This window comes from Dasypus novemcinctus, chromosome 26, assembly GCF_030445035.2.
Source record: "Dasypus novemcinctus isolate mDasNov1 chromosome 26, mDasNov1.1.hap2, whole genome shotgun sequence".
NCBI lineage: Eukaryota > Metazoa > Chordata > Mammalia > Cingulata > Dasypodidae > Dasypus > Dasypus novemcinctus.
Genome location: NC_080698.1, coordinates 56,997,604 through 57,024,205, shown reverse-complemented (window position 1 = coordinate 57,024,205; position 26,602 = coordinate 56,997,604). Strand labels below are relative to the sequence as shown.

Sequence of the window (26,602 nt, the reverse complement as noted above, 5' to 3'; positions counted from 1 at the left end):
TTAGGGTCTCCAAGCTTTTTTAAAAAAATCTCACTATGGTGCTATCTTTCCACCCCCACCCCTGCCAAGGTGGCTCCCTTGTCTGTTTGCTCACTGTTTTTGCTTATGGTCTGCTCATTGTTCCGGCTGGTTGCTTTTGCTCATTGTCCAACTGTGGTCTGTTTGTTTCCTCTTAGAAGGCAGGGGAACTGAACCTGGGACCTCCCACGTGGGAGGCAGACACCCAACTGCTTGAGCCACTTTTGCTCCCTGCTTGTATTTTTTTTTTTTTTGCTAGCTGTCTGCTCATTGTTTGCCGGCTGTTGGTTTTGTTTGGGTTTTTTTTTCGCTCGTTGTCTGCTTGTTGATTTTTTCTTGTTGTCTGCTCATTGTTTTTGTTTGATGTCTGCTCGTTGTTTGCCTTTCTTCTTTAAGAGGCACTGGGAACCAAACCTGGGACCTCTCATGTGAAAGGCAGGCACCCAATTGTCTAAGCCACATCCGCTCCCTGGTGCTGGCTTTTGAACCCTAAATATATCATATTGCATTTTTTCCACCTATATTTCATTGGTTTTGTAGGTCCCTTTCCCCAATTTGTCAAGGTTACCCAGGACTTTATTTCTGCCTTTCAGAGTGGGCATAATCTCACAGATGACCTTGAGCAACAGCTAAAATAATTAACTACTGATTCCTCTGTTCAGAACGTGCAATTAAAACAGGCATCAGGACCAGTGGCCTTGAAAGATCCCTTTAAATGTCTCTTCAGTTTAATGTCAAATCACTGAAAACTGTCCCCTGAGGCCAACTCTAAAGACAGTTATTCAACTGACACCCACAAAATTTAAAATAGGCTTGTAATAAAACAGAAGTTTAAGGGAAGATGCTTTCAGTATAATTAAAACCTACGTTTTAAAGGTCAACCTCAGTTGTCATCAAAAAACATAAACTAAACAAGAAGATGCCAGTTTTTTTGGACTATCAACTTGGCAATATGTATATTTAAAGATAATACCCAGTATGGGGTACAGAAAATAAGCACATAATCCACTACTGATGGGAATGGAAATCAGTACAACATTTCTAGAAGTCTATTGGACTTTATAAATGAAAAGCTTTAAAAGCAAACATTCTGAACCTACAATTTCACTTTTAGAAATGTACCCGAAGGAAGCAATTAAGGATGCTCAGAATGAATTGGTTCTAATGATTCCCATCCTAGCACAGTTCATAAAACAAAAGACTGAAAACAGCCTTCACACAGCAGGATGGGCTAAATAAATGATGGCTCATCCATACGATGGTATGCCATGTCAACCTATAACTGATGTTATATCATAAATATCATATAGATATGATATTTATTACTAGTGTAAAACAAAAATTACAGGTTTTTTTTTTAAGTGTCCAGTTGAAAGTGTTCTCTCAAGTGTTTTGGTCGGCAGGCTCTCCGGTAATCAGTCCATAGCTTTTAGTGAACATGCCTGATATGTGCAGAGCGATTCATACAGTCAAATCAAATCATTCTATAACATAAAATCTCAACAAGGATTCACTGTATGGAAACAATTTCCAGGTCCCAGCAGATGGCTGCTTTGATGATCTGGTTTATTCAAAATTCACTGCAGGCAATAATAAAGTACTCTAAAGAATGACTTCATGTGGAGAAGGAGCACCAGATCTCAAAGCAGAAATCTCAGAGTTGAGATTCAGCTCTGCCACTTATTAAGGTGTAATTTAAAACTTCAGGCCTTTCTAAACCAGTTTCGTTAGCTATAAAACAGAGATAAGAATCATGCCTGCTTGTACAGATCTCATTGTGTTGCTGTTATAAAAATATCCATGTGAAAATGATTTATAAATTATAAGGACTTTATGAATGAGTTCAATATAGCTACCTGTTCCTCACGCAAGAGCAAGATTTTTATTTTTTATTTATTTCTCTCCCCTTCCCACCCCCTCTTCCCCCCACAGTTGTCTGCTCTCTGTGTCCATTTGCTGTGTGTTCTTGTGTCCGCTTGTATTCTTGTCAGCAACACCCGGAATCTGTGTCTCTTTTTTTTTGCGTCATCTTGCTGCGTCAGCTCTCCGTGTGTGCAGCGCCACTCCTGGGCAGGCTGCACTTTTTTCATGCTGGGTGGCTCTCCTTACTGGGTGGACTCCTTGCACGTGGGGCTCCCCTATGTGGGGGACACCCCTGCGTGGCAGGGCACTCCTTGCGCGCATCAGCACTGCACGTGGGCCAACTCATCCCAGGTCAGGAGGCCCTGGGTTTGAACCTTGGACCCCCCATGTGGTAGGTGGACACTCTATCTGTTGGGCCAAATCTGCTTCTCATTGTGCAATGTTTTTTATGCCCACCCATCACCTCATCCCTCTTTTTCTGTCAAGAGCACCTCACTTCCCCTTTAGGGGATACTCCTCCTGTCTTCTAGTCCAGGAGTATGGGGCCCTACCCTCTGGCTTCAAGACCCAATCCTAGATAATCAGAGAAGTGCATCCCCAGTGCCTTGGCATTGGGTCAGAGATGGACTCATGACCCAAACCAGACTAATGAGCCTTCATTCTAGGTCTTTAAATGGAAGTACTGAAAAAGAGCAAAGCTCTCTTTCTGCTAGAGTTGCAAAGCTGAAGAGATTACAAAACTGGAGTCACTGGTGGCTATCCATGCTATCATATGGGTATAGCCTGCCTAAGAACAAATCCAACACAGGGGAAAGCAAAGCAAGATGGAGCAAGGCAGGTTCTGACACATTGTTTGAACACCTGGTCCAGCCATTCCTGGAGGTGGAAATCTATCCCAGAACTTTCCATTTATTGAACCAATAAATTCCCCTTACTTTTACATAGGTCTATTTGAGCCTGTTTGAGTTGGGTCTCTATAGCTTGCCAACCCAAAAGAGTTCCCTTTTCTTGCAGAACATGTTAGTTTGCTTCTTCACTAGGAAAATTAAAACTGTATGCAAAGAAGGTATTATATCAATGCTAAAGGTAAAAAAAAAAAAAAAAAGAACATGGAATTTTGTTTTTTGAGAAGCGAATATGATCAAGCATTTTTTTTTCATTTCCTTCATTAACAAGGAAATCTTGGTCACGTCATTTAACCAATATGTGCTCATTTATTCACCTTTTGGAACACCGGAGAAACAATTGAGTTGTGTTGTTAGGATTAAATAAGATAAATGTGCCTGAATAGGAATTTTTAAAATAATGCTTCCGTAATTTGATAAGCTGCCTTTTGTCTATTTTATTTTTTGAAGTTGACTTAAAGTTTTTCTAAAACAAACAAGCAAAACACTGTATGCAGAGAAAACTGTATTAAGGAGCTTGGAAAATGAACGGGGTGGAGGGTAACAGTAGGAGCAAACTGTCCTGGGATGAATAGGTAGCCTGAGAAACTTCTTAATCATTAACGACTTTGTGTGAATTTATTTATCAGGCTTTTCGCTATCTTGATGATAGTGGATAGAATGGCAATTCACATTCTGTTTCTTTTTCCCTATTTTGTTGAGTCTACTCTTTTCATTTGAAAGGTCACAGAATCAAAATATGCTAAAGTTGGAAAAGACTTCATTCTATTATTCCCATGGCCTCATTTTATAGATAAAGAAAATGAAGCCAAGATTCAAAAAGCAAAACCCATCCAAGGTTGCACTACACATTACTGATCAAGCAGAAACTCAAACCAGCCTGTTTTCCTTCAGATTCCCAAGTATCATTGCTACAGAAAAAGAAAAGCATTAGTTCTATTTCTTTTTTTGACTTAACTAAAAATGAGATTTATAAAAAGAACTAGTTACAATGAAATGTCACTTCTACTTCCTGTACATGGGGAAAGGGGGAATGAAGCTCTCCTTTAAAAGAAAACTTGACCGTGACACAACTGGAATATATGAAAAAATTAGAATAGAGACCAAGCTTTATATCAATGTTAAGTTTCTTGAACTAGATAACTGTACTTACCTAGTTCAGTTATATAAGTGAATAGCCTTGTTTCTATGTACACAGAAATACTAAATTTTCAAGGAGCATGATGTATACAACCTACACTCAAATGTTTAGAAAACATAGATAGCTAGATGGATAGACAAAACATCAAAAGTTGGTGGATCTGGGATCTGAGTGGGGGGAATGTTGGCATTTTCTGTATGAGATTTGTATTACTTTTTCAACTGTCCTGTAGGTTTGGAATCATTCCAAAAAAAAAAGTTTAAAAAGAAAAAGGAAAAGATTCCACCTCCTGTAAAGGAAAATGTACTGGTTTTCTCTCCAATGCATACCGTATCTTCAATGTACTCCCATAGCCAGAATCTGGGCCCAGAGGCATCAGCAGTTCAGGAGACACTGGTTCTGGACCCAGCTCTGCTGTGCACAAGCTGTTTGACCTTGGGCAAAGCACTGAACTTCCCTGTGCATCAGTTCCTCTTCAGTTAACAGGGATGATGACAAACTAATGAGCTAATCAGATGCATGCTGGAAAAGGGAAAGGAGATGAGGCCAGGGTGGGACCAGACTGTCAAGAGTCTTTTCTGCTAGGCTAAGGGGTTGAAGGCTTTATTCTGTGAGTATTGGAGATCTGTTAAAATTTTGTTCTGTTTTGTTTTTCAGAAGAGGATAGAAATCACCAGTTTTGGGGTATTTTTTTTTTTTTTTTTGGTGTGTATGTGGTTTGTTTTCAAAAATTCCCATTGGGGATAGTTGGGAGCATACAACTGACCTGAAGAAAAGTAAGGGCCTGGGGGACCAGAAGACCAGTCAGATGAGCAAGGAGGCAACAGAAGCAGCTGTCTTTCCTTGCACTTCCTCTGCACACTCAGTGCCCCCCTCACTCAGCTGTTGTACAAGGACTAAGGAAACAGATTTACCCTGTGGACTTGGAGTGATGGTAAGAAATAATGGATGCAAATTATATAGCTTATACTCAAATAATGGCTATTTTTATTTTAACAAGATCTAGAGAAGCCAATGGAGAAGAGAAGTGAAAGAAAAGGAAGGGGAAATGAATCCTGGGGGGAAGAATACAAATCTCAGCTAATAAAAGCTAGGACCATTCCAGTGTGATCCTAAGGAAGGCCCTACATTTATAACTATTGTTTTCTTGATCTAGGCTCTCTGGGTAACTGCTTACCTTAGCCCAGAATCCCAAGAGTCTGGACAAAAAAGAAAAGCCCAGAAAGACACAAAATGATTTAACACAAGTTAAAAGTGGAATTCTTTTCAATGACGCGAGGATAGCTTTATTAATGACTGCCGCTATGGCATGTATTCCCTGTGTCCTACCTCTCAGGGAGCCTGCTCTATACCCCTCTCTATACTTGCAAGTTTCTTTCCTTGTTCTCTCCTTTGTCCCTGAGGGGCTAGGGAGGGTGAGAGCTCGACTGCAGCTAGTCCTGAATTCCTTGGAGGTTCACCTGTACCTGCCCATGCCTTTGGAAGTGAGCTGCTTTCTAACTAAAGCCTCTTTGGATTATCCTAATTGGACGTGTTTTCTGTGGCCGGGTGGGATGCTGACTGATACAGCTTTTGACCTAGTAATTTTATTCGAGATATTTACCTTAAGGAAATCATCAGAGAAATAAAAAAAAATGTATAAGGATATTTTTTAGGATGATTAAAACTGGAAACCAGCTAAATATTCAACAATAGGAAACTGGCTTAATACATAGGATGACCCACATTATGAAATACTCTGTCATACTAAAAATTGGGTTATAAATGAATATTTATAAACATTTATAAAGTATTTATGAAATACTTTAATGAAAACAATATGTCCAGTACGATTCTAATTTTGCATATAAAAATGACTAGGATAGATCCTAAAATGTTAATAGTAATCATCTTTTCCTTGTGAGATTTTCGGTGGTTTTTATTTTCTTCTTTGTACTGTTTTTGTACTTTATTAGATTATCTACAATGTCATGTATTATTTTTGTACTTGCAAAAAACAAGTCCAATATTACATATCTTTTAAAAAGAAAAATCATGGTGAAGTTCTGAAAACCCCCTACACACACATAAAAACACATGCCAATTTAACAGACTAGCATTTAATAATGGACTCCTGCTAGCCAAGACCACTTGCACAGCTGCTGTGGCTAGAAGCATTGCCAGCATGTTCTGGTGCATCTGTAATCAGCCCCACAGCTGTGCATGCCAATTCTGAGTCCCAGGACTCATGCCTCAGACTTGCTTTGGGACACAGATGTCTATCAGCCACCGAAAAAGCCATGCTCTGTCAACCCAAAAACCAGCTCTGGGGCAAAACTGAGGGAAGGGCAATTAGAATACCTTGCCTGGGGAACAGATAGACCCAAGTGGCATCACAGAATCAAGCCTACCACTTGGGATCCTTATTAGAAACTGTATAGCACAATAGGGGGGAAGAAACAGATCTTGGGAAGACCTAGGTTTGAATCATGATGGAACATCCTAACAGTTGTTAGGTTGTTTTTAACCTCTCTAAGCCTCAGTTTGCTCATGTTTAAAATGGGGCCACTATTATTTATCTCACAAGCTACAAGGATTAGTTTCAATTATATAAGGACAGAGTAAGTACTCACTAAATAACAGTTAATATTAAAGAGAAAAGGGCCGCTTGGGCTCAGAGATACTCAAAAGCCTTGGCTTTGATATGCAGGTAGACAGCAGCATGGGAAAAACTGGGGAGACAGGAGTGATTACAGGCAAAGAAATGGGCATTTGGCATTCTGCCGAGACTGTCTCCTGCTCCGCTGGCAATCAACACATACCCCTTCTATAAGAAGAGCTACCTGCAGTGGGTCCCAGGTCCAGGCTTGAGTCATTCAGCTCCTCCTCCTCTTCCCAGAAGTACTGTGGTGGCTGCAGAATCCGGGACTCTTCACTCTCTTCGCTGGGGAAGCCTGAGCCAGGGGCTCCGAGGCCAGCCCCTAGTCCCATGGCCTCACTGGGTTCCTCCGAGTCCAGTGGCTCCAGGCCAGTAGGCAGCAGAAGGTCCAGCAGGGACGTGGAGGTGAGGCCCTCAGGGCCAGGCTCTTCAGCCCCAGCTGCACATGCACCCAGGGACACTCCTGCACAGATACAAAAGTTGATGGTTAGAAGAGGCAGGAGAGGACAAGGGCTGGAGATTGGAGAGGCAGAGGGTTAAGACAGTCTCCAACAACAGAGAAGCCAGGGGCTTTGTGGACACTCCTCTTTTTTTTTTTTTTTTTTAATTTCTCTCCCCTTCCCCCCTGTCCCGGTTGTCTGTTCTTTTTGTCTATTTTGCTGCTTCTGTTTTGTCCGCTTCTGTTGTTGTCAGCGGCACGGGAATCTGTGTTTCTCTCTGTTGCGCCATCCTGCTGGATCAGCTCTCCGTGTGGGCGGCGCCACTTCTAGGCAGGCTGCACTTTCTTTCAAGCTGGGCGGCTCTCCTTACGGGGCACACACCCCTGCGTGGCACGGCACTCCCTGCGCATCAGCACTGCGTGTGGGCAAGCTCCACACGGGTCAAGGAGGCCCGGGGCTTGAACCGTGGACCTCCCATGTGGTAGACGGATGCCCTAACCACTGGGCCAAGTCCGCTTCCCTGTGGACACTCCTCAACACCCAGAGGTTGCAAGGGAGCGCATTTCATTTCAAAAAGGCCAAACTGCTTACTTAGTGCTTCCTGTGGCAGGGCAATGGGGAGACAGGAATAGGAATACAGGCAGGAGATGGTGAGGAATGAACTGAATCAGCATTCCATTGGTCATCTGCTCACTCAGGAAACATTGAATGAATACCCATGCTTTGCCAGCAACTGTGCTAGGTGCTGACATGTAAGTATACATGAAGACAGGGTGCCTACTTTTAAGAACCTAGCTTCCTGGGTGGACATTGTTCCCAGGGTTTTAAACAATGCTCAAGTATGACTAACTGTGTAAAGAACATATCTGTATTTCAGCAATATCGCATCCTGAAAATATTCTTTTAAAAAACCATGTGCACATGAGTCACTGGGTCAAACTCTTTCAGGGTCGATAATTTGGCATATTTGGTTAAAATCCTGGATCCTTTCTCCTAATTTATCAGAACAAGCAAGCAAAAAACAATTAAAGGTGGGCTTTTCTTCCCTCTCTCACTACCATTATTTAATAATAGCCCTCAGGAAGCGGACTTGGCCCAGTGATTAGGGCGTCCGCCTACCACATGGGAGGTCCACGGTTCAAACCCCGGGCCTCCTTGACCTGTGTGGAGCTGGCCCACGCGCAGTGCTCATGCACGCAAGGAGTGCCGTGCCACGCAGGGGTGTCCCCGTGCAGTGGAGCCCCACTGTGGAGAGCTGCCCAGCGCGAAAGAAAGTTCAGCCTGCCCAGGAATGGAGCCGCACACACGGAGAACTGACACAAGATTACGCAACAAAAAAGAAACACAGATTCCTGTGGCGCTGACAACAACAGAGGCGGACAAAGAAGAACATGCAGCAAATAGACACAGAGAACAGATAACTGGGGTCGGGCGGGGGGGGGGGGGGGGAAGGGGGGAGAAATAAAAAAAAAATAGCCCTATTTGCCAGGTCATGACTTAATTTACTAACATAATTACTTACTTGCATGACTACCACTAACTTGTTATATATCTTCTGGAAAGTTGCTTAATCCCCCTGCACCTCAATCTCCTCAGTTGATAAAAGGAGAAAGTTGGATAAAACGACCTCCAAGTCCTCTTCCAAGACTAACATTTGATGATGCTGGAAATAGGGGGTCTAAAAAGCCACAAGGTAATATCAGATTCACCTCAGAATTTCAGGAGTCTCTTTACTGCTCTACCCCTCATTGTACTATGACTTGTGATTTGACAGCAGTTCATTGAAATGTTTAGTGATGTTTATAATAAAAATAAGAGGTAATATTTATTGGTGCCATGTGCTAAATGCTTTATAAGCATTATCTGATTTATAGTCTTTACAGTCACCTTTCGAAGGAGCAGGCTGTAAGTTTGGGAGGAGCCAACACAGGGGCCAGTCATTGACAAAATGAGAGCATTTCAGACTGTTCTATGAGAAATCCAGTGAGTATATGGGGTGCGACAGAGTCTTTGCATACTATGCACTAGTCTAACTAAGAATACTATCTCCAGTCCTGAGGGAAATGTTCTGGGGTAGAGTGAAAGATGACTTAGCAAAATAAAAAGTGGCCATAAGAAAATAAATCGGTCTTGAAATCAGAGATAAAAGGATATTCTAGGAGAGAGAACTTGGGGCCAGGAAAGAAGGTTTATATTCTGGCTTCCCTAATCAAGTGACTATGGGCAAGTTACTTAACTATCAGCAGCCTCAGTTTCCTCATCAGTAAAACAATAAATTCTACAGTCCTCACAGAGTATCACACCAGGTAATTTCTGTGCAGCGTGTATAAACTGCTCTACAAAGAACTTCACAAACTGCAGAATATTCTACAAATGTAAGTATATATAAAGAAGAGAAAACTGGGGAAGTTATTGGCCTGGAAAAGAGTATATTTAAGGGGGACAATGGACAGTGTCTCCAAATACATTAAAATAAAAGGCTAATGTGAATAATGAAGATCAAAGTTGTTCTATGTGGCATCAAAGGAAAAACTAGGGCAATGAGTGGAAACATAGGAAGGTGTCAGAGTCTCAAAGGATTTAACCAGAAGCTGGGTTGTGTCTATGGTCACACCTCTATCTCTGTGAAATTAAGTCTCTTAACCTCTCTGCATACTAAGCTTTTCCATCTGTAGAACAAGTCCGACAATTCTTCATCTCTGTCTCTCTTTCCAAGAAGTGCTGAAATCAAGAAGATATTCGTGGGCCAAATTTTGAGCTTTATGAAGATAAGTCATCAACTCAAGGAAGGGCACCCTGTGATCCTGGGGAGACGGGATTAAATATGTTTCACAATTCCCTGAGTGGTCACTGGATCAAACGGACTACTCGTAGGCACCGACCACAAAGAAAGTCTTCAGGTAAGTGTACTCCTTGACACCATGTCCAAGGTCAAAGATTTTGCTTCTAGGCAGTCCACTAAGCTGAAGCCAACTTATTAGTATCATGGAATCAAACAGGGAAACAGGCACTTTGTATTTTGTGATTTTTTAAAGACAAAGGTATTTAGAAGCCAGAGAAAGTCAACTTGGGGCCTAGTTCTCTTGGAGATCCCTCTAGTTCCTGGGAGAGGATGAATTGAGGATCTTAGATTCTATCTAGCTCAGGCCTTCCCATCACCCCCCTTCTACTCAAATTTCGTTTTCCATCATGGGGGCGGGGGGGGGGGTGCCTGGGAGCTACTCTTGTGGGTTTATTTCTAACCCTGACATATAGGGAAAACAATATTCATCTCATAATGGATGGGAAAGAGACAGAGCAATGCATCCTAACACAGAAAGACTACCTTCTTAAGGTTATTCCCTGAGGTAGTGTGGTAGATTGATTGTCACTGATGGCCCCAATTAATAAACTCCAAGAATCCACATCCTTTGCAATGTGTCTCTACAGCTACTCCCATCAAGAGATGAGGTCTAGGAAGTAGATATGGCTCAAGGAGTTGGGCTCCCACCTACCATATAGGAGGTCCAGGGTTCAATACCCAGGGCCTCCTGGTGAAGGCAAGCTGGCCGGTGTGGCAAACTGGCCCACGCAAAGTGCTGATCTGCATGGAATGCTGGCCTGCACAGGAGTGCTGCCCCATGCAGGAGAGCTGGCCCATGCAGAGAGCTGGTGCAGCAAGATGATGCAACAAAAACAGACACAGAGGAGATATTATAAGAAACACAGCAGACCAAGGAGGTGGGGCAAGAGAATGATCACCTCTCTTCCACTCTGGAATGTCCCAGAATTGGTTCCCAGAGCCGCCTAATGAGAATACAAGCAGACACAAAAGAACACACAGAGAATGGACAGAGAGAGCAAACAACGGAGGGAGGGCGGAGAAATAAAATTTCTTAAAAAAGAGAGAGGTGAGGTCTAATTCCCCACATCTTGAATCTGGGCTACTTTTTTTTTTTTTTAAGATTTATTTGTTTCTCTCCCCTTCCCTTCCCACTGTCTGCTCTCTGTGTCCATTCGCTGTGTGTTTTTCTGCGTCCACTTGCATTATCCGGCGGCACTGGGAAACTGCATCTCCTTTTTGTTGCGTCATCTTGCTGTGTCAGCTCTCTGTGTGTGCAGTGCCACTCCTGGGTGGGCTGTGCTTTTTTCATGCGGGACGGCTCTCCTTGCAGGGTGCACTCTTTATGTGCGGGCACCCCCATGCAGGGGCGCTGGGCTACTTTTGTGAGTTAGTATGGCCAAGAGCATGCAATAAAAAGGATGGCATGCCATTGCCAAGCCTCAAGAGGCCTTGAACATTTCCATTCTCTTGGTACTTTGGTTCATGGTAGTTCAGGCTAGGCTGCTAGAGGATGAGAGTTCAGGTAGAAGAGAACTGAGTCAGCTCAGTTGTCCCAGCTGAAGCCTCAACATGTGAGAAAGCAGAGTTGACCAAAAGCTGACCACAGACACTTGATGGAGTCTAGCTGAGACTAGCCTACACTGCTAACCCACAGAATCATGAGCTAAATAAGTGGTTGTTTTAGTCCAGTACTTTTGAAATTTAAGCCAGCCTCAAAATACCTGGAGAGCTGGTTAAAACACAAACTGGCAAGCCTTCTCCCAGTGTTGAATCCAGCTGGTCTGTGGTGGGGCCCAAGAATCTGTATTTTAATAAGTTCCAGGTGATGCTGATGCTTCTGGTCCAGGTACTACATCTTTTTTTTTTTTTTTTAATATTTATTTATTATTATTATTTTTAATTACATTAAAAAATATATATGAGGTCCCATTCAACCCCACCACCCCCGCCCCCCACTCCCCCCACAGCAACACTCTCTCCCATCATCGGGATACATCCATTGCACCTGGTAAGTTCATCTCTGAGCATCACTGCACCCCATAGTCAATGGTCCACATCATAGCCCAGACTCTCTCACGTTCCATCCAGTGGGCCCTGGGGGGATCTACAGTGTCCCGTAATTGTCCGTGAAGCACTATCCAGGACAACTCCACGTCCCGAAAACGCCTCCACATCTCATCTCTTCCTCCCGTTCCCCACACCCAGCAGCCCCCATGGCTACCGTTCCCACACCCATTCCACATTTTCTCTGTGGACATTGGATTGGTTGTGTCCATTGCACACCTATGTCAAGTGAGGGCTTAGATTGCACATGGGTACTGGATGCACTCTTCCCGCTTCTAGTTGTAGACACTCTAGGCTCCATGTTGTGGTGGTTGACCTTCTTCAACTCCATGTTAGCTGAGTGGAGTAAGTCCAATAAGTCAAAGTGTAGGAGCTGAAGTCTGTTGAGGCTCTGGGCCTGGGTGTCATATTATCAGTCCAGAGATTCAAATCCCCTACATATATCTTAAACCCAGCACCAACTACAATTCCAATAAAGTAGCATGCAAGTCTTGTGAAAAGAGATCCCCTCTGAGTCCATTTCCATCATGCAGAAACACCAGCTCCAAAGAAGGGCCATCTGTCATGGCAGTGAACCCCTTCTGCCATGACCATAGAACCCGTGGATCTCTTTATCCCTCAAAAGAACCAATACCTGGGGTTGTATCTACCTTATCTGTCTCTTAGACTCTGTTCAGTTGTACATAGGGCTATTCCTTCTGACAACCTCCAGACTCTTTTTTAGAGACTCACAGCCTTATAATCTCATTTCTCCTTTCCATTTCCCCCTTACATTAGGTCAAACCGCTTCCCGAAGTCATGTTATTATATGTAGACAGGTATATTCTGCTGTTCCGCATTGAATCTTTAATTCAAGGTCATTTTCTAGTTGCTTCTTCAGCTGGTATGTGGTAGCGATCCCTCGGTGCCAGGGAGGCTCATCCCCGGGTGTCGTGTCCCATGCTGGGGGGCAGGTACTACATCTTGAGAGCCACTATTTTAAGCCATGAAATTGTGGGGTGATTTGTTACACAGAAATAGCCAACTGATAGACTGAGAAAAATTATAAGTGGAGTTCTTTCAGATAGTGTTTGAATAGTTAAATCCCATCCATTCATTTGCTCATTCATTCATTCAACCAAAAGGCCTTTGGTGAATGGTACTTTAGCTAACCAGCGTGATGCAAGGCCACATAGACGGAAATAAGAAAGATGTGGTCCCTGCTCCCAGAAGGCTCAGTCAGTAGTAGAGAACAGGAAAGCAAACAAATAATCATGGAATAGTGTATATAATTCTCTTGGGACATAAGAGAAGGTGGGCAGGGAGCAAGATCCCTAACAGGCGATGCAGTAACAGAATCACTCACAGTTTTGGATTGACCATGACTCGTGACAGGATAAGAGAAGACTGGAGGCCTAAGGAAGAAATGACACTGTGAAAGTAGCAAAGCTCCGACTGGCACTCAAGAATGTTTGCTCACTATCTTGTTCTCTAGAGAAGACATTGGGGGGAGGAGGGGCATGTTGCCTAAATGCCCCACTTTTCACAGTAAAAGCAAAGAAATAGAGATGATCACAGAAACAGAGGCACATAGATTAGGAAGAGGCCTGTCAAAGTATTCACAGTATTTTGCAGCTGGAAGAACATTAGGGCTCTTTTAGGATCCCTTAATTTCTCCTGCATCCATCTCTCCTCCCCTGACCTCTGGAGCAGTGCTTCCCAACTTTGACGTGCATATACATTACCCTGGAATCTGTATTCAGCAGGTCTCAGTGATGCTACTACTGGTCCACAGACCCACACAGAGCCACAAAGCTCAGTGAAATCTTTCTAAAATGCAGATCTGGTTTTCTTATTCCCCTGCTTAAATTCTTCTAATGGTTTTTCATCACCAAGAGGATACAGGTCAGATCCTTTAATATAGCACAGACGGTCCTTTCATAAATGGACACTAACCTGTTACTGGCTCTGGATGCTCAGTCATTACCCATCAAGTCCCCTCGGATATTCTAGGCTTCTGACAAAGAAGTACTAGTGATTTCCAGAATGTGACAACCTATTTTTCCTTCTGTGTCTTTAAGCATGTTATTCCATCTGCTTGGAACACCCATTTCTCCCCATCTTTCTCTTGTCCCACTACTGACCTGCTTAGCTCTTACTCCTGCTTCCAGCCTCAACTTCTCTGAGCAGCTTTCCCTGACTACCATTCCTCTCTATTACCACAGCCTTCCGAACAAATTACTATGACTATACTTTTCTCACTGAATTATAATAGGCCTCCTTGACTAAATGGTCAGCATTTAATTAGGTGGACCCTGTGCCTGATTCAACCTTGTAATTTCAGGGCTTAGTTCTGTTTCTGATACACCATAGGGGTCCAATAGATGCTTGAAGAAAGAAATGAATAAATAATCTGGTCCAATGCTCTTGTTTTATCGATGAAATAACTGAGGCTTCATGGGAATAAGGTCAAACACCAGTTAATGGAAGAGCTGTAATTAGCTGGTTTCTCCCCACAAAAAGACCTTGTATTTGCTCCATGAAGAAAGAAAGGAAAGTTAATTACTTGCTGGGCTAAGTATCCTTCCTCCAAAGGATATATAAAGGAAGGTAAACCAAGATAGCTTATATATTTCATGGGACTTAAGGACCAAGGAAAGAAGCCAGAAATGAGGACTAAAAACACGACTTCCGTTCTAGCATTCTGCTCAGGGTCCCAACCGCAAATCTAAACCATAGGATGCTTCAGAGTGCAGGAATCTCTCCCCCTCTTGCAAAAGAACTTGTCAGTAAAGTGGCTCTCACCATTTTCATCACCAAGAAGCCTCTTCATATATACTGCTGCATCTAAAAATGTATTTAATAGTTATTTTCTAAGTTTTAAAAAGTCAGAGTCTTAGAAAAATGCCAAACAGATATCATGCCAATTAGAAGTGAACTTTGGTTTTAAGCAAGCTGTGCTGTCTCACTGAAGGCAAAATTTATATTCAACTCTCAGTTACACAGAAAATTATGGCCCTCCCTAGAGATACAAAGATGAACAAGGCCTCTGCCCTCAAGGAAGTTTGAGTCTTTTGGAAAATGTAATCTGTGTTTCATACAAGATACCAGCTAATCTAATAGCCCTACTTCTTTGCAAAAGCAGAACCTCCAAGGTTGGGGGGATGAGGTTGGCAAGGAAACAAAAGAAACTTGAATCTCAATAAAAGCATCTCAGGAAAAAAAAATCAATGGCCTTGAAATGTTTGTAATAATTAAATAAGAAATTATGTATAGGTTCCCAGGGCACCTGAGCAGCCCATCCTGGAGAGGGCCATAGATGAAGATATTTATCCAAGCACATAGGGAAAGACCTATTACTTCAACCTTTTTAGAAAAGGGCCAAGGGAATTTAAGAATTCTTGTTCTTTCACCCTCTGTGCAACCAATGAATGATCTAACACACATTGCCTCCCCAAAACCCTCTAACCTGTTTCAGAGCGGAACTGGGGCATGGCAGGAGAGAAGTTGCTGCCATCAAAGTCTTGGTCTGGCTCCCCAGAGCTGCCTGGGTTTAAAAAAAAAACTTCCACTGCTCTCTCTCACAGTCTGACTTGGGGAAGGCCTGCTTCTTTCTGACCTCTAGGGGATAAGATACATTTTTCTGTCACTGCACTCTTTCTGTGAAGGACCGTGGCCTGACGAATGTGTTGTCTTATTCTTCCCCGTTCCATGACTGAGGCTAGTTATTCCATTCTCTGCAGCTCTCTTGCTCCACCTGTGAAATTGAGAAGTCACAGTCTCCCCCCGACCTCCCTCCCTCTCCCTGAGGTCTTCCTTTTAGCCAAGGGTCTGCAGTAATTCACAAAGATTTGGATACCTGGTGAGAAGATGTGTGTGAAAAAAAGGAATCTGCTTTTTCCTGGATTTTTCATTCCTCAACAGAGGCTGGTATTCTCAAATAAACAGTTTAACTTCTTAAAGTTATCTTTCCCTATGATGACTATTTTGTCTTTATACAGGCCTTGATATTTTCAAAGGCCTTGGCAGCGGGTAATTATTTAGGTAATAGGAGAGGTTACTTCTTTTCAAACTAGCCCACCATAAGATTACACCAAAATAGTAGCTTAGACCTAATCACTCCATGTACAATTACTTTTACACACTTAATAATTAATCTGCCTTAACTGAGATCCCACCTGACTTAAAATTTCAGAATTATACTCTTTGTGTGGTTGATTTCTTTTTCTCTAACACCTATAATTTTCTGTTACTTCATCACCCTCAACAGAAAGGGGGAGAGAAAAAAAAAGACACATGAAAGGAATTGGGGCATCAGCCTCAAAGAACTGAAAATCCAACCCCAACAAGCTCAGAAAAAGAGGTAGAGGAAGTAGACTTAATATCTTAGGTGAAAAGAACAATCCTCATATTTTATCTCCCCTTTCCAAATCAGTTCCTACAACCTGCTCCTGATCCAAGCATTTTTTTTCTGATCTCCATCATCACCTCCACCTCCTCTCCTCCGATAATCTGCAGCTTTGAAATCCAGATCCCCCTAAGCTCCTGTCAGACGAGTACAGGAGCTGCCGAGCAGCATCTGTCACTCGGCCCCCAGATCTCTGAGTGTCGGCTACAGCAGAAGCTGTCTAGTACTCTCACCCTACCACGCACACACTTTACTCATGTGCATGTCAGTATGTGTCTGAGAAACAATGCTAAAGGATCCTTGTAAGGTTTCTACACATAGGTATAGAAGAAAGAGACATACTGCCAGACACACATCTGTCCTCCAAGCACCAGGGTAATAAGCGTGTGTGTGGGTGAGAGGAAGGAGGGAGAGAAAGTACAAAGGAGCAAAGCCACTGATGGCAACCCATGGCTAGTCACATAAGGATATGGGCAGGTATTGCCCAGACTTTTCTGGCCAGCTGTGGTGTGGCTGTAACACAAAGAAAAAACAGGCCAATCAATATTGAATTTGTTGAACTTCATCTTCTTCCAAAGAGGCTTTAAAGGATACAAGGATTCTACGTACATGTGCGTGTGTGAGAGAGACAAACCCTGATGGACATTTTTTTCTGTGCACACACTGAAGTCCTTTATCCATTCTTGGACTGACAATTGAGGAAATGAACCCTCACTGAAGGGAGCCTTCCCGGGACACACAGAGAAGTGTGTGACCCCTTTCCCCTCCTGCCATTTTCCCTGGGATTCTATTACTAGGGACTCTGTGACAAGGCCCCCTATACCAGCTCACAGCCACCATCAAGCAAAGACTGCTCCTCCCCTCATGTGCAGACCACACTGTTGCCCTTCAGAAGTTTCTCCTTCACTCACACACATCTGCACACAATGTGCAAGCGTCTTTTACACACTCAAACATACTCCTGTGTGTCCGTTAAAGTTACTCGGGGCTATCTAATGAGCACATGTACATATGCGCACACACCACTCATCCTAGCGCTCCTCTCCATCCACACCAATCGGGCCTTAAATACACACTCTCCCCCACTGCTGTGCCCAGCACGTAGAAAAGCCATTCAGCCATAGTCTTATTTGACCCGTCCTTGCAGGGGCGTCCTTCTCCCTGCCCTCATTTTTGTCGTGGTGCTCACATGGGAGCTGTCTCCTAACCTGTCACAAACCTTGCACACAAACACACACCAGTTCCCCACCTAATTTCTGGGTCTGCCAGCAGTGGTTCGTTACGGCCTGTCTCTTTCTCTCTCACACAGACACATCCATTTCACATCTGCCCCACATTCCTCCACCTCTCAGGCACCTGCCCCTAAAGCCTTTGTGCAGCTGCTGGATAGAAGAGACGTATCCGGGGATCTCTGTCACACACACATCTCTTGTGTGTCAGCTGCAGCGTGTCCCTGTCACCAACACAGACCTTCCCACTGCTATTGTACTTTTTTGTCAGCTCCAAATTAGGTCACCCAACAGTCTAGGCTACACATTCACAATCACACACAGACACAAACACTTCTTCCAGTGACACCACGCATGCATAAACGTGCACTGCCCCACTCCCCTACCAGCTTTGCCTGGAGGCGCGTTGGCAGGGTCCCTCTCTCTGCCAGTCATCCACTCTGGTGGAGCAGCCACATGGGACCTGGACAAATTCTGTCTCTCCAGCCTTGGGTGGCTGTTGCAAAGAAGCTGGCCAGCAGGGACCCTTCTCATTCTCCCTCACACACTTGCTTCCTTTCCTCCTCTCATGCACACATCCCTTCACCCCGGTGTGACTGCTGAAGAGCCTTCTAGCAGGTTCTCTCGGACCTGCAGACACGGGCACACCTTTACCCTTGGATGCAGCAGCTGTCAGGATGGGTGCCATCCACGGTCTCTCCCAGATCCGCACACGGCGACACTTACGTCCTCACTCGCCGGTGTGCGGAGGGGAGAGGAGCGGGGACCCGGGAGAGCCACAGCAGCGTGCTTCCCTCTCCCTCTCCCACTAGCACACCCCGATCGCCGTGCCACGCCTCTGGGAACAGAAGCCACCCTCAGGTTGTCGCCTTTACGCGCCGAGGCGCGCGCTGTCGCATTTACGCCCCCCGCCCGTGCCTGTGCGTGTGTGGCGGGGACGGGAGGCGGGGGAGGCCCGCCGTGACACGCGCACACACGCAGCCCCCAAGCCTGGGGGGCTCGGGCACCCCCTCTCGGGTCGCCTCCTTCGCGCCCCGCGGCACCCGCGCTGGCACGTCCGTTCCTCACGGCCCTGACTCGGCGCTGTGTGTGAGCGCGCGCGCGCGTATGTGTCGGGGCCAGACGCGGGGGGCCAAGCCGCGACACGCACACAGCCGCCGCGCCTCACCCCTTTGTGTGGCGGCCACGCGGGAGCTGTCCAGCAGCCGCCGCCGCCCGCCCGGCCACGCCGCCCCGCCGCCGCGGCGCGTCCCCTCACAGCCCTCGCCACCCGCCAGTCACACCCCCGGGCAGCGCGCGCGACGGCGCGGGGGCTGAGGGCGGCAGGGCGCCGGCCCGCGCGCCCCGCAGGCCCGCTCGGGCCCTGGCCCGGCGGCGCGCACTCACCCGCGGCCAGCAGCAGCAGCAGCGCCGGCCGCAGCGCCCGCAGCCCCGCGGCCCGCCACAGCCGGCCCATGGTGCAGCCGTCGCCGCCCGCAGCCGCAGCGGCGCGGCGCTGGGCCCGGCGTCAGGGACCTCGCTGGCGGCGGCGGCGGCGCGCGCGCGCCCCATTGGCCCGCGCGGCCGTCACTCAGCCCCGGCCCCGCCCGGCCGCGTGCCGTGGGCGCGCCCCCGCGGCGACGAGGCGGGAGCGCGGGCGGCAGCCTCGCGGCGCCCCCCCCTCCCCCTCCCAGAGCCCGGCCGGCCAATCAGCACCCGCGAGAGGAGGCCCGCGCGGGGCGGGGCCGCGGGGCGCGCGGAGGCCCCTGGGCCTCGCACCTCGCGTGCCCCGCGTCTCTCCCGGACTGGCGGCCCGCGGCCCCCGGACGGCGGTGCCCTGACCCTCTGTCGCCACCGAGCAGCGCTGCGGTCGTGGGGCGCGCGCCGGACAGCCACCCGTCGACTGGTCCACTCCGAAACGTTCCCTGAGCCCCCACCAAGAAGCACAGAGGGGTCAGTGGTATCAAACAGGACTGAGGCGATGGGCACAGAGAAGTGACCGCTGGAGATGGCCGCGTTGAGGTTCTTGGTTATCGTCCATCAGGGGGGTGGGCCGAGGGCCCTGGGAGAGGAGTGGGGCCGGGAAAAGCCCCTCAGACGCGGGAACTTGAGTAGGATGAGCCTCGAAGGCCCAGATAAGAGAACCGTGAGGCCTGGAGCTGGACTTCGGGCCGGGAAGTTGAGTTCAGATCGTTACTGTCATTGGCTCTGAGGACCTGAGCAAATCTCTTCTCACCTCTGGGCCCCAGTCATCTGTTAAATGAGGGCTTTGGATTATTAGGTCGGTATTTCTTAACTTTTCTAATCTGTGCTGCTTTTTTTGGCAAACTAACATTTATCCGTTTTGGTAAATAAAATTCATTCCTGGGCCAAGCACTGTGATAGTAAATAAAGCAGGCACATGCCGCCCCCGTAGTTTAGTCTAATGGAGAAGACAGACGTTCAAAAAAAATTTAGCCCACATAAAATCATAGAATTACAATTGTAGTTAAGCTCTGTTAAGATCAAGTACAAGGAGCTATGAGATAGTATAGAACGGAACTTTTACACGTTCTTTCCTGAAGAAATGACATTTAAGCTGAAACCTGAAAGAATGAGTAGGTGGGTGTTGAGTAGGAGGCTGGGTTTGGGAGAGAACATTCCAGACAGAAAAGTGCATCGGTGATTCTTTCTGAGGAAAAGAGAAAAGCCTCTATCCTTTTAGAATCAGTGCAAGTTATATATTTCCAGCAACCATAATTTTGTGGAATTGTAATATATGTTATATTGGAAAATACTTATTTTAAATGCTCAATTATTATATTGAATATGATTTTTCAAACTACGCCCTCACCACTCTATCCAGGAATAAATCATTAGATTTTGTAGATGATCTCAAAGGACTCTTCCAGGGCTAAATATTAAGAAGAAATGGGAATTGGGGGTGGGGGGTTGGAGGAAGACATTAGAGAAGAAGTAGATCCTAGCAAAGGAAAGAACATGAGCAAAAGGTAGCACAGTACGATGGTGCATGGCAGATCATACTTAGGGAAATGACAAGTTTCATGACTAGGATGTGGGAAAGGGGAAGAAAGGACAGGTAAAAGAGTTAAAAAGGTGATTTATTACTTAAATGCCGTAATGATTTTAGGGTTAATCTATACAAGTAATAAGTCCTTATATTATGAATGAGAAACCGAAGGACAAGGAAAAAGTGACTAGTGTAAGAACATAATGAAAAGCAGTAACAAAATTTATATTCTTAGGTGAAGATATTGTTATTGAATTCACAGAACTGGAAAGCAGACTTGGCCCAGTGGGTAGGGCACCCATCTACCACATGGGAGGTCCGCGGTTCAAACTCCGGGCCTCCTTGACCCGTGTGGAGCTGGCCCATGCGCAGTGCTGATGCGCGCAAGGAGTGTGCAGGGGTGTCCCCGCATAGGGGAGCCCCACGCGCAAGGAGTGCGCTCCGTAAGGAGAGCCGCCTAGCGCGAAAGAAAGTGCAGCCTGCCCAGGAATGGCGCTGCACACACAGAGAGCTGACACAGCAAGATGACGCAACAAAAATAAAGGAAACACAGATTCCCGGTGCTGCTGATAGGGATAGAAGTGGTCACAGAAGAACACACAGCAAATGGACACAGAAGAGCATCAACTTGCGGGGAAGGAAGGGGAGAGAAATTTAAAAAAAAATTCACAGAATTACATCAGTTCACTTAGCCTGGGGTCAATTTAAACTTCATATCCCATTTTATTTGATGGATATTATGGATATGTTAGTTATGGGTGTTTTGTTCAGTGTGAGGTTTAAAATTCATTATACTAATATAATTTCTGGAAGCAAGAAAGGTTATCTCATTAGCTTCATGTTTGGGTAGATCTGTATTTTTAATGTGCTCCTTAAAATGAATATGTGCAATATTCATTACACATTTTGATATGTGTGATAATCAAAAGCTAAAAAAGTGTACTAGAAAATTAGGTGAGTACCCTGTAGTAAAGGATCTTGATTGTCATAATAAGAAGTATGAACTTTATCCTATAAGAAATTCAATCCAGGGAAGTGGATGTGGCTCAAGTGATAAGGCCTTCGCCTACCATATAGGAAGACCCAGGCTCATTCCCTGGGACCTCCTGGTGAAAAAGAAGAGAAAGCATGCCTGTGTGGTGAGCCAGTGCCCACACGGTGAGCCAGTGCCCACGTGAGTGCCCGTATGGTGAGCCAGCGCCTGCACAGTGAGTCAGTGCCCATGCAAGTGAGTCATGCAGCAAGATGATGACACAACCAAAGAGAGATGAAGGGGAAAGTCAAAGTGAAGCAGAGTAGAGGCCAGCAGAGGTGTGCAATTGACAGAGAACCTGTCTCCACATTAGAGGTCCCCAGGATTGAATCCCTCTGAATCTTAGAGGAGAAAAATAAGAAAAGAAGACCAAAAAAAAAAAAAAAAGAGAGAGAAATAGATACAGAAGATCATACAGCAGATGACACAGACAGCAGAAACAGCAGGGCAGGGGAGGGAGAGGGGAAAAAATAAAAATAAAATCTTTTAGAAAAGAAAGAAATTCAATCCTTATATGGGAATCACAGCAGGATTGGGTCTGTATTTTAGATAGACAGTTCTATGGGCCAACAGGGAGGAAGGGCTAGAGAAAGAAGAAGCAAAACAGCAGGTGAAGAGGTTATTACAGTAGTCCCAATGATAAAGGAGGGCAAGAGTAGCAGTGGGGTTAAATTTGAGAGAAAACTCAAGTGACAGAATTAACAGGACTTGTTAATTGAGTGGATTTGAGTAGTGTTGACTGTAGGGGTTTTTTTTGCAGTTATTCTCTATGCAAGTACTATTTGGAGGAGACCTAGTTTATAACACTTCACATAAAAAGTACATCTTTAAAGTAAAGAGGGCACAATAGCTTGAAGTAATTGCTATAAAATGCAAGCAAAGCAATTTTGGACCTAAAATGTGTATAGTGTCCAGAACAAGGAAGTTAATGATGTTGTTTAGTAAGAACCAAGTAATAGAGGAGAAAACCAGGAGATGTCATAAAAACAGTTGTTAAAACTGAGGGTGTCTGGCCTGGAAAAGAGGAACAACCGTTGGGTGCATTTAGGCACATCACTGCTCTCCTGTCTTTATCACAGGCCTGTTTCCTCCACTTGAGCTCATCATCACATTGTCTCCTCTTCAAGGATGTCCATTTTAGATTATCTCTTTTCTGCTCTACAATATCAGTCTCTCTCTCTCTCTGTCTTCTAGATCATTCTCATTAGATTCAAACATGATTGAGAATGTTCTGTCATTAAAAATAAATAAAACAACCTGAGGAGATCATATTTCTGGCACACTGAGTATATGTGCCTGCTTTGCTCTCCTGCTACTGGCTCCTAGAATTAAAAGATATGTACATGAAAATAAGTCCAAAACAGCACTGGAAAACAAGAAGGGATCAACTTGTGAATTTAAAATGTAAAAAGCAAATGAGGGAAGCGGACTTGGCCCAATGGATAGGCGTCCGCCTACCACATGGGAGGTCCAAGGTTCAAACCCCGGCCTCCTTGACCCGTGTGGAGCTGGCCCATGCACAGTGCTGATGCACGCAGGGAATGCCACGCGACGCAGGGGTATCCCCCGTGTAGGGGAGCCCCACGCGCAAGGAGTGTGCCCTGTAAGGAGAGCTGCCCAGTGCGAAAGAAAGTGCAGAATGCCCAGGAATGGCACCGCACACATGGAGAGCTGACACAACAAGATGACGCAACAAAAAGAAACACAGATTCCCAGTGCCACTGATAAGGATAGAAGTGGTCACAGAAGAACACACAGCAAATGGACACAGAAAGGAGACAACTGGGGAGGGAGGGAAGGAGGAGAGAGAAATAAATAAATCTTTAAAATAAAAAAGCAAATGAGACATAATTGATGGAGAAAACCATAGCCCAAAATGCATGCCTATAAAAATAATTTTAGATTAAAGAGTAAATCACAATATAAATTTTAGTCCATTTAGAAATTAATGACAATGTGAAAACACTGCATATCCAACACCGTGGGATGCAGCCAACAATCCACAGAAGAAATGTTATAGCTGCAAATATATTTATTAAAAATTAGACAGGGAAACGGACTTGGCCCAGTGGTTAGGGCGTCCGTCTACCACATGGGAGGTTCATGGTTCAAACCCCGGGCCTCCTTGACCCGTGTGGAGCTGGCCCAAGCGCAGTCCTGATGCGCGCAAGGAGTGCCCTGCCACACAGGGGTGTCCCGCGTGTTGGGGAGCCCCACGCGCAAGGAGTGCGCCCTGTAAGGAGAGCCGCCCAGCATGAAAGAAAGTGCAGCCTGCCCAGGAATGGTGCCGCACACACGGAGAGCTGACACGCAAGATGACGCAACAAAAAGAAACACAGATTCCCGTGCTGCTGACAACAACAGAAGCGGACAAAGAAACAAGACGCAGCAAATAGACACAGAGAACAGACAACCGGGGTGGGGGGGAGGGGAGAGAAATAAATAAAAATCTTTAAAAAATAAATAAGACAGATTAAAATTAAATGAACTAAGCATTCAATTTAGAAGCTTAAGAAAATACTGAAAATAAATGAGTTGGTAAATTTTTGTTGTTAAAATAACAACAAAAACACAGAACTGATCAATAAACAAGAAGCCAGTTATTTGAAAAGATGAATAAAGTAGTCAAATATTTGACAAGTCTGATCAAGAAAACAAAGGAAAACATAAATACCATTAGGAATGAAAAGGGAAATAAAACAATAAGATTTAAAAATTATATGCAACACTTGACTTAAAATTTATCAAAATTTAAAATTAAGTGAAATGAATGCTAATGAAAATACAAATTACTGACATTGATTTGATAAGTAGTAAAGCTAAACAACCCAATAGCAATGGGGAAAAAATGGAAAGCCAGTCAAAAAGACATGATACATCCTTAAAAAAAGACGTAAGGGCCATTTGGAATAAGTTTTCCATCAAATCTTCTACATATGATCTGTTGCAGAGCAAATTTTAAAACCTTCTTAATTCACTTTTTTTAAAAGATCTATTTTAATTTATTTATCCCCCCCCCCCTTGCCTCTTGCTTGCTGTCTGCTCTCTGTGGCCACCCACTGCACGCTCCTTCATGTCCACTCGTCTCCCTTTTGTTGCATCATCCTGCTGCACCAGCTCTCCATGGGCACAGGCTGTCAGCTCTCCATGGACGTGGGCCATCAGCTTGCCTTCACAAAGAGGCCCTGGGTTTGCTTCCCACATGGTAGTCAGGAGCCCAATTGGTTGAGTCATATCCACTTCCTCCTAACTCAGTTTTGAGGCTAGTATAATCCTGATACCAAATAGCTAAGAATGAAATAAAAAGAATAAAAACAGCAAAGTGGTGAGGCACGAGATAAACATGCAAAAACTCATACAGGAATGTTCATAGCAACATGATTTAATCCTAATAATCAAAAGATGGAAAAAATCCAAAAGCCCATCAACTTATGAATGGGTAATAAAATGTGGTATATCCAAACAATGGAATATTATTTGGCACATCTTTTTGCATCTTATTTTCCACTTAAAAGGGATCTTTCAGATTAATACATTAATAAATTTCATTGTGTACATAAAAAATTTTAGGATTTCCAGAAAGATGGCTGTCTAGAAAGACACAACTCTCTTCTCCAGGAAAATAGCTAGAGGACACCCTAAAATGGCTTAGAGAAAGATCTTCTAGGGTTTTGGACTCTAGGCGAAGATAGACACTGCCCAGAACAGAGCGGGACAAAGGAGGGGAATCCCAACAGCAAAACTATGCTTGAAACCAGTCGCTACTATGCTGGCACCGTCCCCCATGCTAAAGACACCTTCAAATTCTCAGACCTCTGAGCCAGCTACAAACAAAGGGACTTCAGGGACCCACCACTCCAGGAAAGGGGGAGAGAGGCTGACAGCTTCCGAACCACAAATCTGTTCTGCTGTGTCTCAAGAGCCCTTCCAGGCTAAGTGGGGCCCGCCCATTGTTTGCCTTGGGAGCCTGCAAGGAACTAAAGAAAGGGAAGAGGGAGGGGGCTGACAGAGAAGGCTGGAGAACTGTTTTCTGAGAAAGTTTGAGTTATAAAGCTAAGCCTCCAGGCAGGAAGCTCTATCACTTTGATCCTGTCTGGTTTATAGCAAACATTCCAACCAGGCATTAAACTGAGAGGGCTGCCGAAGAGTGCCATCTCCTAGCAGGCTGAGGTAGTGCATTGAGGAAATTAAAAATAAATAACTTGGGCTTTTTCTGACCTTTATTGCCTCCCTCCCAAGGTCTTTCCAGACCAAGCAGGTCTGCAAACCATTACTCTGTTTGGGACAACAAACAGGGACAATCCTAACAACCCAGGTAAAACCAATAATCAAAGAGCAGCAGTAACACACAGCCTCCTACCACTAAAAAACTACAAAAGAGAAAAAAATTGAGCATCTGAGTAAACTACATCCTAATCAGATGCCCAGACATCAGCAAAATATTATGAGCCATACTAAGAAAGTAGAAAGCATGGCCCAGGAAAAGGAATATATCAAAGCCCCAGAAGAGATGGAGGATTTGAGAGAACTAATGAGATGCACACAAATTTCCAAAATCAAATTAATGAGTTGAAAGACAATATTGCTAAAGAGAGGAATGGTATCAAGAAGACACTGAAGGAAGTGGATGTGGCTCAAGTGATTGGGCTCCCATCTACCATATAGGAAGTCCAGGGTTCAATTCCTTGGGCTTTTTAGTGAAGGCAAGCTGGCCCATGCAGCAAGCTGGCCTGAGTGGAAAACTGGCCCATGTGGAGTGCAGCCCACGTGAAGTGCTGGTCCATGCGGAGTGCTGACCTGTGCAGAGAGCTGGTGCAGCAAGATGATGCAACAAAAAGACACAGAGGAGAGACAATAAGAGAGGCAGCAGACCAGGGGGCTGAGGTGGCACGAGAGATTGAGCACATTGCTCCCAATCCAGAAGGTTCCAGGATCATTTCCTGGTGCCTCCTAAAAAGACGACAAGCAGACACAGTGAATGGACACAGAAAGCAGGGAGTGAGCAAAAAAACCAAGGGGGGGTGGGAGAGAAATAAATAAATAAATCTTAAAAAAAAAGAAGAAGAAGACA

The 26,602-nt window shown here is 45.0% G+C and overlaps 1 protein-coding gene across 1 annotated transcript in view; it reads right to left on the bottom strand.

Moving 5' to 3' along the window:
* PODXL2 (podocalyxin like 2) overlaps window positions 1–19,051 on the bottom strand; it is a 50,886-nt gene extending 31,835 nt beyond the window's left edge. Inside the window, exons 1-2 of the mRNA XM_058288765.1 lie at window positions 18,896–19,051; window positions 6,750–7,028 (exon numbers count right to left, since the gene is read on the bottom strand). Of these exons, the coding sequence (XP_058144748.1) occupies window positions 6,750–7,028; window positions 18,896–18,965 (349 nt within the window). The 5' untranslated portion in view covers window positions 18,966–19,051. The remainder of the gene's footprint in view (window positions 1–6,749; window positions 7,029–18,895) is intronic.
* Window positions 19,052–26,602: the final 7,551 nt, after the last annotated feature.